The sequence below is a fragment of the Myotis daubentonii genome, chromosome 8 (genome assembly GCF_963259705.1).
Source record: "Myotis daubentonii chromosome 8, mMyoDau2.1, whole genome shotgun sequence".
Classification (NCBI taxonomy): Eukaryota; Metazoa; Chordata; class Mammalia; order Chiroptera; family Vespertilionidae; genus Myotis; species Myotis daubentonii.
Genome location: NC_081847.1, coordinates 29,241,487 through 29,257,627, shown reverse-complemented (window position 1 = coordinate 29,257,627; position 16,141 = coordinate 29,241,487). Strand labels below are relative to the sequence as shown.

Below are 16,141 nucleotides of genomic sequence, written 5' to 3'. Positions count from 1 at the left end.
ATTGGATTTGGTGTGGCATGAGAGAAAGAGGCGTCACAGATGATACCAAGGTTTTAGGCCTGAAGAACAGAGGTGGGAAGACTGCAGGAGGGACTGTCTTGGGAGGGGAGGTATGAGGAGCTCGGGTTGGGGTATGTTGAGTTTGATATGTGACCGGACAACAAGTGGAAATGTTGAGTTGGGTATATGGGCCTGGAGCTTAAGGAAAAGTCTGTGCTAAAGACATACTGTGGGAGTCATCATCATAGAGATGGTATTTAAAGCCTTAAAACTGGGTGAGATCACCTCCTTTTTTATAAATGAGCCAAAGACGGCCTCTGTGCATTAGCCTCGTAGGTTATTTCTTCACTGTAGGCTGAGAAGTATTAGTTCAAAAACCTGCCAGGGCCAGATACGAATTTTACACATCCGTGTATTTTTAAACATCATCCAAATGAACAAATGTTTAGACATTTTGGACCCACCTGCCTACCTCTGCCGAAGTACACCTGGCATCTGCTGGCCGTTGATAAGATAGTCTTGTGCTTATAAAACCCCAAGCCTTGTAAGTTATGGCATTTTTTTTGCCCCTCAGAGCTCTCAGACCCAGCAACTCCCTGCCACACTGCTGAGCAACATTGGGACAAAAGGCACCTCTCTGACTCCCCTCTCCCTGGGAGTTCTCTTGTCCCGCTTCCCATCTGAGTAGCAACTCCAAGGTATAGCTTCTGGGCAGATTTCTGCTGTGAGGGTCATCTCCCTCCACCTTCAAAACCTGTCAGGTGTCACCCATTACACAATAAAACATGTGGGTGCTACTGCCACCTCATGGTCATATCTTTTTCTTTCATCATTTCTCAAATCCCTCCATCTAGAGAGTGTAGACAAAAGTAGACAAAAAAGTGAAGAGGTGCAATGTTTTCCTAAACATTCATCTCAGAGGTGATGAGGAGCCAGCAGCGGATGGAGGAAGAAAGGCTGAAAGGCAGGAGGGAAACCAGGAGAGTGCTGTCCTAGAAGCCACGGGAGGGGAACTGTAGCAAGCAGAGGGGTCAACCATGTCAGATGCTGCCAGCAGTTTTGGGGGGCCCAGAAGGATCACTTAAATCCATGGTCAGCACACTTTCTTTTTAAAAATATATTTTTATTGATTTCAGAGAGGGAGAAACATCAATGATGAGAATCTTTGATAGGCTGCCCCCTGCAAACCCCCTACTAGGGACTGAGCCTGAAACCCAGACATGTGACCAGGAATCCAACCATGACCTCCTGATTCATGGGTTGACACTCAATCACCGAGCCACACCAGCTAGGCAGCCCTTTTTCTTAAAGAGCCAGATGGCACACACTTTAGGCTTTAAGGGCCATATGGTCTCTGTCACAACTGTTGGCTTCTGCCACAGAATGAAAGCTGCCAGGAACCATATATATACACAAATTAACATGGCTATGCTCTACTAAAACTTAATTTATGGGCACTGCAATTTGAATGCTATGTAATTTTTGCAAGTCACGAGACTATTCTTCTGTTGCTTTCCCCCTCAACCATTTAAAAATGGAAGTCATTTTTAGCTTTCAGGCCATACTGGCAATGAGCAAGATTAGACTTGTGGGCTATATTTTGGTGACCCTAATTTAAATCAATCACATTTTTTTTTTCTTTTGCCTCCTCTCTTCCTTGAGTCTGTTACCGTATGTTTAGACAGGTTTTCAAACCACAAATCATCAGTTCTCAAAGTAAACTATATTGAGAGGAAAATAACTTTCAAAGGTTAGGGTTAACTTGCTGCTAGTGCATGAGATCAGTCCACAAGTCAACCCCAGGGGCAGCTCGGTGGGCACACAGTAGTGCAGAACAGCAGACTGAATGGACAGAATGGAACTTGGGAATGGGCTGGGTCCCAAGGAGGCGATGTTCTAACAGGCACCAGTGGAGACCAGCCACACTGAATGAGTCTATGCACCGTCCCCCTTGACCAAACTTAACTGGTTGTATCTGGGTGACACCTGCAAGGATTGTTTGCAAAGACAAGTCTAGTGAGGTGCCACTCAGGACATGTTTTCTTACAGACCATGTGTCACAATTGGCCGAAAGCCAGTGAATGCGATGTGACAGACGGCATCATTAATGTCAGTACAACAGATCCCAGTAGAAAACACTTTTATTCTTTGAAAGCAATTGTTTTAAGAAAAAAGAATCAGAACTGTACCTGGTAATCACACTGGCAATTATTAAAATAGTGCATGCTATTAGGAAAAGCTTTTTTTTCTGAGATGCTCCTGGCTGATGACTTGCATCTGCACTCTAACGATGTGAACAATACGTACACACAATGAGCGTATTTAGTGAGCAAGACTCGTGGACAAGAGCCTTGGCTGACTTGAAATACTTTTCTTGGCTGCAGCAGATGCCCAAATAATGTGATTATGTTTTTTCAGAGCTTAAAAAGACTAACCAACTAATCATGCCAGAGCTCAACAAACCAGCATTAATAATCACCAAAAAGGCACTTTAAAATACATTTGACAAGGAGTGACACTAATGCAATGAGAACTGGTCTAAGCCCTGTGCTAAACTTTGTCAGAGTCATAGGGATAGTGCATCCTGTCTCCGTGTGTATGTGTATTTATATAAATATCTATATATATGAATATATACCAACATCCATATACAGCAGGTCCTCGGATAACATCGGTTCATTCAGTGTAATTTCATTATAACATTGATGAGATGCCATAAGAACTTAACTCTTGTTTCTATGAACTAGCCTATGGTAAAATTGGTTTCAGTATACATTGTTTTTGCTTCAAGTCACAGAATCTACTGACAACGTTAAATGAGGACTCACTGTACATATATTTGTGTATACAATTATGTATCTCCATAAGTCTCTGGGGAGGGAAAAAACCCTTTGCTTCCTTTAACTGAACAGTACTCCAAAATTCTAGTCACTTTATTTAGAATAAAGAATGAGGAGATTGGTAAATTAATACAAAAAAGCACCCTACTACACCTTTCTATCAACAAAAAAAAGCAATAAAATAAATACTTGACTTTCCTAGGTTGTCAACTATTAAAATAAAACATCTGGCATTTTAAAAGTTTCTTCCACTGCATGGAAGAGGGTGGACATTTTTGGTACTGTAAATCTAACACACACACATCAGTATTGCTTAGGTTGCAGAGTGGAACAGGGAAATTTTTCCACAAATTCCTTCCTTAAAGTACCCACCAAGTTTTAACTATGCTGTGTTATTCTGCTTAACACATAAACAAAGTCTTGTATAAATATATCTTTAGGATGTCTAAATTCTCAAGATATCTGCATGGAGTACTAAAAGTACTTAGTGTATTGCTGTGAAATAAACAGAATTGGCCATATCTCAGCCCATTGCATACCCAGGCCTGGGTATTTTGGCTCAAGGTTTTGACAGACCAGATCCATCTGTCAGAGGTGAACAAAAGGCTTACTTATCTTTCTCAGGAACAAGTGTACAGACATAATCTTATTCTTAGGACATTTAAAGTTTACTTCCTAACTGCATAACGCCTAAGAACAAAAATCAAAGCAACTTTTGAAAGGTTAAGAGTCAGACTCTGGGCATTTCCGTTTTTTAGCTGCTGGTTCTTCAGTCTTGCGTAATTCTAAAGTGCTTGAGTTGGATTTGAGACCAGGGTCTGCTTTAAGGTTGTCCATGGTGACAGTGAAGCCTGAGAGAAGGTACCCCCCACCTCCACTCATCAGCAGTTTGGGATGACTTCGATCTGGTAAAACCTAGTCAAGACAGAAAGAGAGACACTCATGTTTTCCTAAGCAGGTGAAGTACATGCTAACACTATACATGCCAGAAACCAGAATTTAAATGACACAGATTCTCTTGAACATTTAAATGAGCCAATTCCTAAGGAGCTCCACCCCTTAAATGATTGTTAGTAAAAGTACCAAAATTGGTTTAAGTGATTTTCTTGTGAAAAATAAAACTGAAGCTGCTCTCTTCACCCTGAAGCAAGTTTCTGGTGGCAAATGGTTTGTGCAGTGTTCTGGGTCTGGATGCATCATGGCCAATGGTGGGGCTTGGGTCCATGGAGATGGACATATGCCAGTCTCCCTTTCCTATGCCCTGTTGACTCTGACAAGACTTCTCTCCTGCTACCACAGCGAAATACGATGGCTGCCCTGGAGGGCAGGACGGCCCAGGGCAGTAGCGTCCTGTAAAACAAGCAAGATGTCCAAGCAGCAGGGCAGAGCCTGTGGCAGCATGGAGGTGTTCCCTCAGCTCTTTCAAGGGGAAACTGGCTGTGAGGATTTCAAGCAGCATAAAGCTTCTAGCAGCTGCTCCTTTGGGATCTGCTGGAGCCTTCACTCCCATGGAGGCCATGGCTGCTCCAAGTTGATAACTGGGTATGGCTAGCAGGACGGCACCATTTCTGCCCAACACGGCTCCTTTAGTGGGAAGTCTGCTCTGGGGCTCGCCATGATCCTGGCTGGCACTTTCTAGCAGCACTGCAGGTCCTTCTTCCCCTACCCCTGTGCCCCCCTCTTTTCATAGGCACCAGACCGGCATCATGGTCTGACGACTCTCCCTACCTAATCCTGTTCCCTCTCCCCTTATCTTTCAGAGGCATTTTCCCTGAAAAAAAATCTTACACTTCTTATTCCATCTTGACATGCGCCTTTCCAGAGGACCTGAACTGACACAGAGCCCACTAATAATCCTGAAACTTGCTGCAAAAATATCTGAGCAGAGATGGGAGGGTCACTTCCCCGGCTTGGGGATTTTGCTATTGTCAGTTGTTTCCCCCACAGTGATCTTGAGGCCTTGAGTAAACACAACCAGAATGCTTTGCATATTAAATGTTCCTAGAGTTACACAGTAACAGACCCTGACACGAAAGGAGAAAGAAAGGGTCAGGAAAGATCAGGGCCCTTTCTCTGAGTCATAGGCGTGAGAGACAGTGTCACCTCTATAGACAGAAATGGGGATATCTGTACTTGACAACCTCTGGCACTACTGCAAGCAGCCAGAGACTCCGGCGAGCAGCTCCTGGGACTGGCTGTAAGAACACGCACCTGGTAGTTTCTGAGCCAGGTTTCAGACAGCCTGAGGTTGATGACCCCTCCTCTTTCCCGCAGTTTTGTGTAGCATTCCAACAAAGGCTGAAGGCACAGAGAAAGTTCTGTTAAGAATGACTTCTAGGACCACACAATTTGAGAATCAATGTTCGGACACAAGAATCCCCCCCATTCTGTTTCGGTATTACCTCTTTATACTGGCAGTAGACCACGAACGGCCTCGAAGGGGCCACAAAGTCCAGCAACGACAGCAGCAGTGGAGTGGGATGGAAACGACTGGCTACAATTAAGCTGCAAGAAAGACGTTGGATGTGTTCCTCTCCATGCTCCCAAAATGGAGCACAGGTTTCAAAATACATCTAAAATGATCATGTGTGTGCATGTCTTGCACAAAGAGGAGCTTTATATACATTCCAGAAACTTCAAATAAAATTATGAGCTTTTAATTTCTAGAAAACAAACTGAATTATAAGCTCTCATGGAGCCTGGCAACTCTAAGTAGCACTTAACATTCTTGATTTTTAAAAAATCATCTAGAAACAAATCCAACATCAGGATGCTGGCTTTGCAGGCAACCGAATCTCTCTCTCTTTGGCAGGTCTCCCTAGCCCTCGCATTAGCCAATTTCAAATCAATCTGAATGCCCCACCATCCGCAGCCCCAGCAGATGCACCATCATTGGAGAAATCTCAAATATCTTTAAAAACTCTGAAACCAGTCCAATTTCCCACTTCTACCAGATGCAGCCTCCTTTCTTTAAAAACCCAAGACACAATTATTCTCTCTGCTCCCACTAGAATCAAAGCAGACAAGCAGAGAATGCTAATCTGTTGGAGGCAGAGCCCACGTGCAGCAAGGTGTTGTCCGCATTCTTTCATCAACGCACCCATCTGCGTTCCTTTCACTCAGCAGAGCAGCAGCCTCTAACTGTCTTCTCCTCTGCTCTTCTTGTCTCCTCTGCTTTTCCTGAATCTTCAAGAAAAAATGAGAAACCAATGTACTGAGGTCATTCAGTCAGGCTTATGGAAACGCTGGTTTGCCAAAACATTTTAACAGTATTTATCAACTTGGACTAAAGCAGTGGTTCTCAACCTTCTGGCCCTTTAAATACAGTTCCTCATGTTGTGACACAATCATAAAATTATTTTCGTTGCTACTTCATAACTGTAATGTTGCTACTGTTATGAATCGTAATGTAAATATCTGATATGCAGGATGGTCTTAGGCGACCCCTGTGAAAGGGTCGTTCGACCGCCAAAGGGGTCGTGACCCACAGGTTGAGAACCGCTGGACTAAAGCAACAGGAGGTCATTGCTAAGGAAGCTGAAAACACACAAGACAGCCCATTGTGTTATTAAACCATCGTTAAACTACTATATACATTTCTGTATCATAAAACTCCATCTCAAAGATTATATTACACACGTGTGCACCCACACACATACTCTTTCTCCATCTGTTGTGTGTGGTATTTATTATTTTGGGAGCTGATGCTGCAAAGCCAAATCAAATCTCAGTGCTTAAACAAAATTAACTGAGGTCCTGAGGGGAATATTATGAGGGCAGTGGGGACTCTAACATTCTTACATAATCCTTTTTGCTTCCTCTCTCTTTGGGATCCTTATACTCTGGGTCTTGAGAGACAATTTCCATCGTTTCTTGTTCTTTGGGGTGAGTGCTCTCTGAGGTCTCTGCCATGCTGTCTTCGTTCTCTTGTTCTGGAGTCTGTTTTTCTTCCAGTGTGCCATTACTTTCTTCCACTGAAGCACTGTCCTTTAGCTCTGAAGATAACATCTCGGCAGAAAATGTTCCTTTTAGGAGACTGTCCACTTTGTTGAGTGGGAATTCATAAAGACCACTGAGGAATGATTTTGGAAATCCAAAACATGTTGTTGCTGCCCGAACTGGGCCACCTCCAGGGTACAGCTGAATAATGGAACCAAAACCTGAACAGACAAAAGAAACAAACATCTCTTGAAGAAAGTGACTCTAGATCAGCGGTTCTCAACCTGTGGGTCGCGACCCCTTTGGGGGTCGAATGATCCTTTCACAGGGGTCGCCTAAGACCATAGGAAAACACATATTTAATTACATATTGTTTTTGTGATTAATCACTATGCTTTAATTATGTTCAATTTGTAACAATGAAAATACTTCCTGCATATCAGATATTTACATTACGATTCATAACAGTAGCAAAATTACAGTTATGAAGTAGCAACAAAAATAATTTTATGGTTGGGGGTCACCACAACATGAGGAACTGTATTAAAGGGTCGCGGCATTAGGAAGGTTGAGAACCACTGCTCTAGATTTTGCAAATCCTCATGGCCCTCCACAGTAAGAAGACTCAAGTTCTCTCTACTTGACTCTGTTCAGAGGCTGACAGATGATGGGAGTTTGGAGTCTATGAGTACTCCCAATGGATGTAATATAATTCCCAAACAGATAAACAGGGAGTTTAAACAAGCTTACCTCCACTTGATACTATTGTAAAACCCTGTGATTGTGTAAATTTGGTGACTGATTCTCAGCTTCCCCCCAGCCCAGTGTCATTACTTTCAAACAAGGTGGTTGAAAATTTTTTTCTTTTTTAAAATATATTTGTATTAATTTCAGAGAGGAAGGGAGAGGGAGAGATAGAAACATCAATGATGAGAGAATCATTGATCAGCTGCCTCCTGCACAACCCCCATTGGAGATTGAGCCTACAACCCAAGAAGGTGCCCTGACTGGGAATTGAACTGTGACCTCGTGGTTCATAGGCTGATGCTCAACCAGTGGGCCACACGGGCCAGGCAAAATTTCTTATCTTCTATGGGTCAGAGAAAGAACAGGCAAATCAGCCCTAACCGGTTTGGCTCAGTGGATAGAGCGTCGGCCTGTGGACTGAAAGGTCCCAGGTTCGATTCCAGTCAAGGGCATATACCTTGGTTGCGGGCACATACCCAGTAGGGAGTGTGCAGGAGGCAGCTGATCGATGTTTCTCTCTCATCGATGTTTCTAACTCTCTATCCCTCTTCCTTCCTCTCTGCAAAAAGTCAATAAAACATATTAAAAAAAAAAAGAACAGGCAAATCAGCCTATGTTATATCTTCCAGGAGAGAATATATCCTTAGTATTTTCCCCACTCAATTCAGACCAGTAAGATGAGCACCAGCTACCTGAGTTTACTGAAATCATTGCCCTGGAGGTCTTAGCCAGCCACAGGCTTGAGAGCCATCCCCACTGCTCCTGAAGCTGGGAAGGACAACTGGATCTGTAGGTGCCAACACAGCACCGGCTGGGAGATGTGGGCTGTGCAGCATGGTCCTGGGGGCTGGAGCTGGGCAAGCCCAAGTCATTTCAATAACCTCACAGGAATTCAACCTCACTTTCCATGAGATTACGTTTTTTATTTTTTAGACTCCTCTACTCAAATCATGAACTTGAAAATGTTAAAACTTACCTCCCATTCGTTCCATCATAGCACCCAGCACTAAGCCTGCACACGTTTCCATCACAATCATTTTATTGCCAGCACGAATGTTTCCCAATGTCAACATCTGGGCTAGTGTATCATATCTCATGTGGCTAAAATAAAATAAATTTAAAAAGAATGATTCACTCATTTTAGCTAAGCAAGTCCCATTGTTTTAATCATCATTTTTCAAGATTTGTTTCATTAAAAGTATGTTGATTATCGAGGCAATAGTAAAAAGAACTTACAGTTTCTGAGGTAGAATACTTTATTCAGGTGAGCAAGTTTTTCACTTTACTTAAAATCATGACTTTCTTAAAGATAAATTTTCCCCCAATTATACTTTTGAAAGAAACAAAGCGTACTTAATTTTTCCAGGTTCTCTGGCATAATACATAATTGAAAGGATGCGGGTAGTTGGTTTCACAACAGTAACGATGGCTTCATATCTGGGGCAAGAAAAAAACAGAGCACCAAGTTTAAAAAACTGGTTTAAAATATTTTATTTTTAATAACATGTTTTTTAAAGCTACAAAAATGTTCAATGTTTCCTTTTCAAACAAAAACTTACTTCTTTTTCTTCTTTTTTATATATTTATCTTGAGCAAATTCTGTCTTGTCTCGGAATGTTGTGCTATTTTCTATTAACTGCTGAACTATTTCCTATAAGAAAAGAAGCAGGCAGATTTCCTGATATTTTATTTTAGGTTTCTTACCCCAGAATGTAGACAAATGTCTGATTCTCCAGTCCCTTTTCCATAGAATTCCACATGGATGAACTTTGTAGTTTTTTACTCTATCTAGAATTTGTATTCAAATACAAGTACTTTATAACTCCATTTAAACCAAGATAAAAGAACAGAGATAAAGAGTAAAAACACAAGAGAGGGCAAGGCAACTGTCATTCTTGAAGACACTAGCTGAAAACATTGCTGAAAATAAAGTTAAGCTCTAACAGGCACTAAGTTATTAAATGAAATTTTTGATATACTGAATTGCATGTACATTCCAAGCTATTCCTAACAAGTATGCAGTATTTTTACATTTTACCTTGGGTAAATTCTGCTTTAAAAGCCAAGCAATTCCCTAAACACCAAACAAAAACAAAACACAGTATCCTTTGAATATTACCTCTCCTTTAATGCCCTTGTCCTTTAAAGCTTTTATGTCATCTTGAGTAAGTTTCTGAGATTTCCCATCATCAACTATATTTCGATTATCAGTGCCCGCTTCTTTGGTCTCTAAGGAAGGAAATTGCTTTATGACATTTATGATCTGAAATTATTTTAAAATCTTCCTTCTTCTAAGTTCATATCCACAACCAGCCCATCAGTCACTCAAATTTGCCTTCCAGTTCCACTGGAATGTACATGCAAATTTTGCCTTCCAGTTCCACTCCAGCCTACCATCCTGTCTAGCCATGACTACTCCAATTCTCTAACTCACCTTCCTGCTCCCACTCTTGCCCTGTTACAATACACCTGACACCAGAGTTCTCTAAAACGCAAACTGGCTCATTTATTCTGATGCACAAAACCACAGAGGCTTCCTCTCGCAATTAGAATACAATCCAAAGATGACCTGCAAAGTTGTGTATGATCTGGCTCCTGGTTATCTTCTTTTGGCCTCATTTTTTGACCCCCATACTCAACCACATTGCCCTTCTTTCTGTTCCTAAGCCCCTAAGCATGGTCCCACAGCAGGGCAATGGTACCTGCTGCTCTCTCTGACTGCAATGCTCTTATGACAGATGTGAGTGGCTGGATCCTTTCCATCACTCGGGGCTGAGCTCTATCATCTCAGCCAAGTCTCAGCTCATCCAAGCAGCCTCCATACACCTCCCTGCTTTGTCATCTTCATAGCACACATCACCATCTGGTTTGCTTACCTACCAGATTATTTTTGGTGTTTCCCACTAATAAATTTTATGGCATGATCCATCTCATGAATTGCTATAATCGCAAGGACTAATCATTTCTGGAACATATCTGGTACTTAATAAAAATGCGGATGTTAATTAAAAAATATTTAATGAACTGGTTTGAACCAGAACTTTAATAGTATTTTAATCATTTACTTTTAAAATTACTTAAGAATATTTCTTTTATTAATAAAATATTTTAAGTACATCTTTTTAAACAAATATTAAGTATTTCATTTTAATTAATAATAACAGCTAAAATTATGGGGCCTTTACTATAAGCAAGGTACTATTAAGAACTTTCTATATGTCATGTGACTGAATGCTCACTATAGCCTAGGCATTAAATGTTCATAGCCCCATTTTACAGATAAGGATATAAGACTTATAGAAACCAATTAACTTGCCCAAGGTTACAAGGCAAGTAATAGAGCTGAAACTTCAACCTAATCAGCCAGACCTCTTAACCTCCCCCCTATTCGTAAACTACCTCAAAGCTTTACTCAGCTTCTGGGCAATGAAAGGGCTCTGCATCTGCGCTTACAATGAAACAGCAAGGACTCATGGAATTAAATGCCTGGCCCAAGGTCAGACAGCGAGTTAACAATGGGTTGGAGGCAGAATCCAAGTATCTCGAAGCCAAAGGCAGACCTTGCTTCATTCCACCAACCTATAGTTCTTATAGATTATGAGGTTAGACTTCTTTGGAGATTTGCTGGACTAGCACTTTAGAACGAATTGGGGGTGACGGTTTTCTGACTAATAGATCAAGAACACCTATTTCATACACCCAAAGTAGTGCACCTGAAGTAGGCTCTTCCTTTTTCTTCGTAGGCTGAAGACTTCCTCCACTGGTCACTTCAAATGTGGTTCCATAACTATGGCCAATGACGTTATCCAGATAGAACCACTGTTTCTCAAAAGTTACTTTTCTGGGGAAGAAAATGCAATCATTAGCTACATCTCATTTGCACTCTGAATAGAAAAGATATGTTTGATCTAGTTTACTTTAAAACTGGTCTTCACAAAGGATGATCTACAGCATTATCTCTGAACACGAACTGACAAATGAACTAAAGCGAATCGGGTTGTGGCAGAGACATAACATTAATGAAGAAGCCAAAGAAACATTTATTTTGGAATGAGAAACAAGGACAAGACATTCCTCTTCCGAGGCAGTGGTGTGACTCCAATTAGCACTGTCGACAGGATCCGAACACAGCCTTGCAGACTTCCTAAGTGGCATAAAGGGTTGCCAAGATTGCCAGGCCGCTGGACACACACTGACGCCTCTTGCAATTTACATAAGAAAATCTCAAAACGAAGCAATCATTGCGGTGATGGGGATTTAACTAATTCCCTAGCCTAAGTGGCCATTTTCTTTGAAACTTATCGAGTAAAAGCAAATTACATTTACAAATAAACCACCCAGATTTTTTTTTTTTCCAGTGAGAATAACATTTATTGAGAATGGCCTGTTTCCGTAGTGTAGTGGTTATCACGTTCGCCTAACATTTATTGAGAATGGCTGATTGCAAATAAAATCCCATTACCCAGATTATTATCTTATTACAATTTTATCTTATTTATTTTTAATTCTCACCCAAGGATATTTTTCCATTGATTTTTCAAGAGTGGAAGAGAGAGGGAAAGACAGAGAGAAATATCGATGTGAGAGAAACACATTGGTTGATTGCCTCCTGCATGCACCCCGATCAGGGCCCGGGCCGGGGAGGAGCCTGCAACCTAGGTACGTGCCCTTGACCAGACTGGAACCCAGGACCCTTTGGTCCACAGGCCGAGGGTATCCACTGAGCAAAATGGCTAGGGCTCTTATTACAACTTTAAAGAGAAGTTCCACAAAAACAAAAATCTTTCCTTTCTTAAGAAGAAAACTAACATCCGCTGAATGTCAATCAGGGGCTAGGCAGTATATGCTAGCTGTTTCATACTTTTTTATTTAATTCTAGCAGTAATCCTGGGGCACCATATTTCCAGATGAGCAATCTGAGGCTCAGGGAAAAGTGTCTTGTCCAAGATTCACAGTTAAAAAGTGGGAGCAGGGATTCAAATCCAAGTCTGCCTGCCCCCAAAGCCTGGCTCTTTCCACTACGCCACACAGTCTACCCAGGAAAGACCAATGCATCTCAGGATGCTCAGGACATGGCACACGTTGAGAGAACTCTGAATCCAGGAAAGTAGGGTGCAGTCAGAGGGGTGTGGGGCTAAGGCTTCACTGGAAAAGAGTGGGATTTGCAAGTCTCCTTCTGGATACCCAGGATTGCTTCTGCCCAACCAGATGAGGGTAGCACGAAGGGAAGGGAGAATCTGGCCTGGGATTTAGCTGAGCTTAGAGGGTCATTTCCTAAATAAAATGTAAACTAATGCTGTGGCTTCTGGTAAGGAAAGTGATGAAAAGTGTTTGCAAATTTTTAAAAAATCCTAAAGAGTACTTTTTAGAAAAAAAGATGTTGATGAGGAGACTATCTCCTCGTTAATAAGAAAAGTTCTTGTCTAAAAGGGAACATTATTAAGAAGCACACTCAAACAACCACATTTCAAAATTGGGCAACTTAAAAGGACAGTATGGAAAAAAGAAGTTTCACTTGCACAGTCATTATACAGTTGTATAACCTTGAGATCATTTATTGAACTTACAACCTAGGAATGTTGCTGCTCTACTAAACTTCAATTAAAGTTTAAATAATTATTACTGGCACTTTCCAAAACTTATGTACTTGGGAGCAAGCACACATTTCTAATCAGATATCCTGGGGGGAAGTACTGGTTTCAAGAATACAAAAGTACAGTAGTGATGAGGGATCCTATCTAATAAAAGAGAAACATGGTAATTGGCGTATGACCGCTACCCTTCCCATTGGCTAATCAGGGCAATATGCAAATTAACTGCCAGCCAAGACGCGGCAGGCAGCCAGGCAGCTTGAAACTAACATGAGGCTTGCTTGCTTCAGTGAGGGAGGACTCCAACGTCCCCGCCTGCCGCTGCAGGCCTCTGAGCTGCAACTCTAAGCAACTATGTAACAAATATAGAAGCTAAACAAAACCCCAGAAACCTGCTTTAGTCCGCAGGGCTTCAGCTAGCAGGATCGCAACATTGTAAGCAAAGGCCAGAAACCTACTTTCAGCCGCGGAGGCCTAAGAGCTGGAGCCAAGCCTCAAAGCTAAAGCTGGCCCAGAATAAAAAAAAGAAAAAAGGAGCGGTTGGGAGCTTCAGTCACCCCCAGCCTGAAAACAGCCCTCAGCCCCTAACCCAGACTGGCCAGGCACCCCAGTGGGGACCCCCACCCTGAAGGATGTGTGACCAGCTGCAAACAGCCATCATCCCCTCACCCAGGCTGGCCAGGCACCCCAGTGGGGACCCCCACCCTGAAGGATGTGTGACCAGCTCCAAACAGCCATCAGCCCCTCACCCAGGCTGGCCAGGCATCCCAGTGGGGATCCCCACCCTGATCCAGGACACCCTTCAGGGCAAACCTGCCGGCACCCACCCGTGCACCAGGCCTCTACCCTATATAGTAAAAGGATAATATGCCTCCCGGCACCGGGATCAGTGTGACAGGGGGCAGCGCCCAAACCCCCTGATCGCCCTGCGGCTCTGTGTGTGACAGGGGGCGGGGCCACAACCTCCCTATCTGCCCTGCTCTGTTACTGACAGGGGAAGGCGCCCCAACCCCCTGATCAGCCCTGCTCTGTGCCTGATAGTGGGGAGCTCCCTAACCCCCCGATTGCCCTGCGGCTCTGTGTGTGACAGGGTGCGGCGCCCCAACCCCCAATCGGCCCTAACCTGAGGATGGCATCGCAACCTCCCAATCCGCCCTGCTCTGTGCATGACAGGGGGCGCTGCCCCAACTCCCCAATCGGCCCTGCTCTGAGCCCGACAAGGGGCTGCACCTACAGATTGGGCCTGCCCTCTGCCACCCGGGAGCAGGCCTAAGCCAACAGGGGGTTATCTCCCGAGGGGTCCCAGACTGCGAGAGGGTACAGGCCAGGCTGAGGGAACCCCCCTTTTCCCCGAGTGCACAAATTTTTGTGCACCGGGCCTCTAGTATATTATAAAATTTCTCTAATTTCAACCACCAAAATTAGTATTTTATCCACAGAAAATTTTAAAAATGTCTAAAAGCTGGTGTAGATATTACATTTCTGGACTAAAATCCCTCCCCACTTGTATTTCTTTTCTTTAGCGGATTGGTGCTTGTGCAAAAAGCTCGGTTGTCACCATTTGGTGCTTTGGGGACTAATATTAGATTATTTCCTTACACTATTTGTTTCACGTTCGATACCAGTTTCAAAGAAGTAAAGTAATTCATCTGAACTGAGCACTCACCAGAAATCCTAAGCTTCCCGATCCCTAGACTCATGGTCTGCTAGCTGTTCTCTTGACACTGCATGGAACTTACTGCTGGATCAAAAGTTGTATAACAACCCAACTCAAAAGAAAGCGTGGCTGCACTTTTCAGATAATTAACCAATAACCAAAACACCCCAGTACATTTCCACCATTAAGAAGCAACTGGGACTTCACAACCTCACCACCGCTGCTAAAAGTTATGCAAAATCTCCACTTTTCTAATACCAAATCAGAGAGATTAATTAATCTGCAGGTTCACAGACCAAACCTAATTTCAAGTTCTGAGACCTTGCGCAAACTAAACTGCCTCTGGGCAATTTAACTTTTCCAAGCCACGCATCCCCGGATGTAAAATCTGGAATCCTAGAGCGATTCCACACTCCACAGTAAGTTATTCAGTGTAGACAGGCAGTCCTTTTGGACGGAGAGAAGAGCCCAGAAGACCACCGAAGGTCGGAGAGGTTTCATTTCTGTGGGAGTGATCCTGGCTAAGGGATTAGGGAGGAACAAGGGCCTATGGGAGAGGGGGGTTGGGGGGGATGGGCTGAGAGGCAAGGATGAGATCAGAGGGTGAAGAGTGAGTTCTGTGAGAAAACAGGAGAGATGATCTTAAGGATCTACGGGGGAGAACCCCAGGACAGGGAGTGGGGTGAGCACGCTGGTGGAAAAGGCACTCTGTGGGAAGACGGAGAAGGACGCTGAAGGCAGAGGGCCGGGTATGAGACCATAGAAGGGGGACTCTGCAGAAAGACAGGAGGGAATAGGAAGACACTGAGGGCCAAGGATGGCATCCTGGGGGGCGGGGGGCGGGGGGCGGGGGGCGGACATCACTAGAGAGGACGTTGGGGATGCAGAGAGTCAAGAATGGGACCCCGATGGGAGGGTACGTGGCGTGGGAAGACCTGGAGGTAGGGGGTATCTAAAGGATGGGGCATTGGGCCCCTAAGGTCAGCGACCGGACTCACTTTCTTCTCTGGACTTGCACTGCTTTGAACACATCTTCCCGTTTCAGCACCACGAAGTCGCCGTCGCCGATGCGGTGGTCTCCGGGCTGCGGGGGCTGTGGGCCCGGCTGCTCCCCTGAGCCCTCCATGGCGCTCGGCGGGTCTCCCGACTTCGCAGCCTCCCTCCAGGCCCCGGCACCCCGTCCCTGGTGCTCAGCGCCCGCCGCGGCCAGCTTCCCTTCCCAGGAACCAAGAAGACGCAGAGCCCTCCCACCGACACGGCCCCCACGTGCTGAGCGCCGCTTCCTCTTTCCGGTCAGACCCTCGGGGCAGCTTCCGGGAGCCTGGGGTTTTCCGTTTGGCCGAACGCCTTGATTGGCTGCACTACGT

The 16,141-nt window shown here is 44.0% G+C and overlaps 1 protein-coding gene across 2 annotated transcripts; it reads right to left on the bottom strand.

Annotated features, from left to right (window-relative positions):
• Nucleotides 1-2,123: 2,123 nt before the first annotated feature.
• TRMT6 (tRNA methyltransferase 6 non-catalytic subunit) lies at nt 2,124-16,071 on the bottom strand. Of its 2 annotated transcripts, XM_059705599.1 has the most exons (11): nt 15,773-16,071; nt 11,240-11,367; nt 9,646-9,755; nt 9,086-9,177; nt 8,880-8,963; nt 8,503-8,627; nt 6,642-7,000; nt 5,941-6,026; nt 5,243-5,345; nt 5,052-5,138; nt 2,124-3,755 (listed from the first exon to the last, which is right to left on the bottom strand). In XM_059705599.1, exons 1-11 carry the CDS (start codon nt 15,898-15,900, stop codon nt 3,564-3,566), a joined length of 1,494 nt encoding a protein of 497 aa, XP_059561582.1. In that variant the 5' UTR covers nt 15,901-16,071; the 3' UTR covers nt 2,124-3,563. The 2 variants fall into 2 exon arrangements, with proteins under 2 accessions (XP_059561582.1, XP_059561583.1); XM_059705600.1 differs by lacking the exons at nt 9,646-9,755; nt 15,773-16,071.
• Between the last annotated feature and the right edge of the window lie 70 nt (nt 16,072-16,141).

What these genes read in the sequence shown, in the direction of transcription:
- TRMT6 (XM_059705599.1), bottom strand. Translation starts at nt 15,900, where the DNA reads ATGGAGGGCTCAGGGGAGCAGCCGGGCCCACAGCCCCCGCAGCCCGGA. An exon ending in GAGGAAGCAAAAAGGATTAT is followed by an intron (nt 6,027 to 6,641) that starts GTAAGAATGTTA and finishes TTTTTCTTGAAG; the next exon opens with ATTCAGGAAAAGCAGAGGAG. An exon ending in TCTACTGCCAGTATAAAGAG is followed by an intron (nt 5,139 to 5,242) that starts GTAATACCGAAA and finishes CTGTGCCTTCAG; the next exon opens with CCTTTGTTGGAATGCTACAC.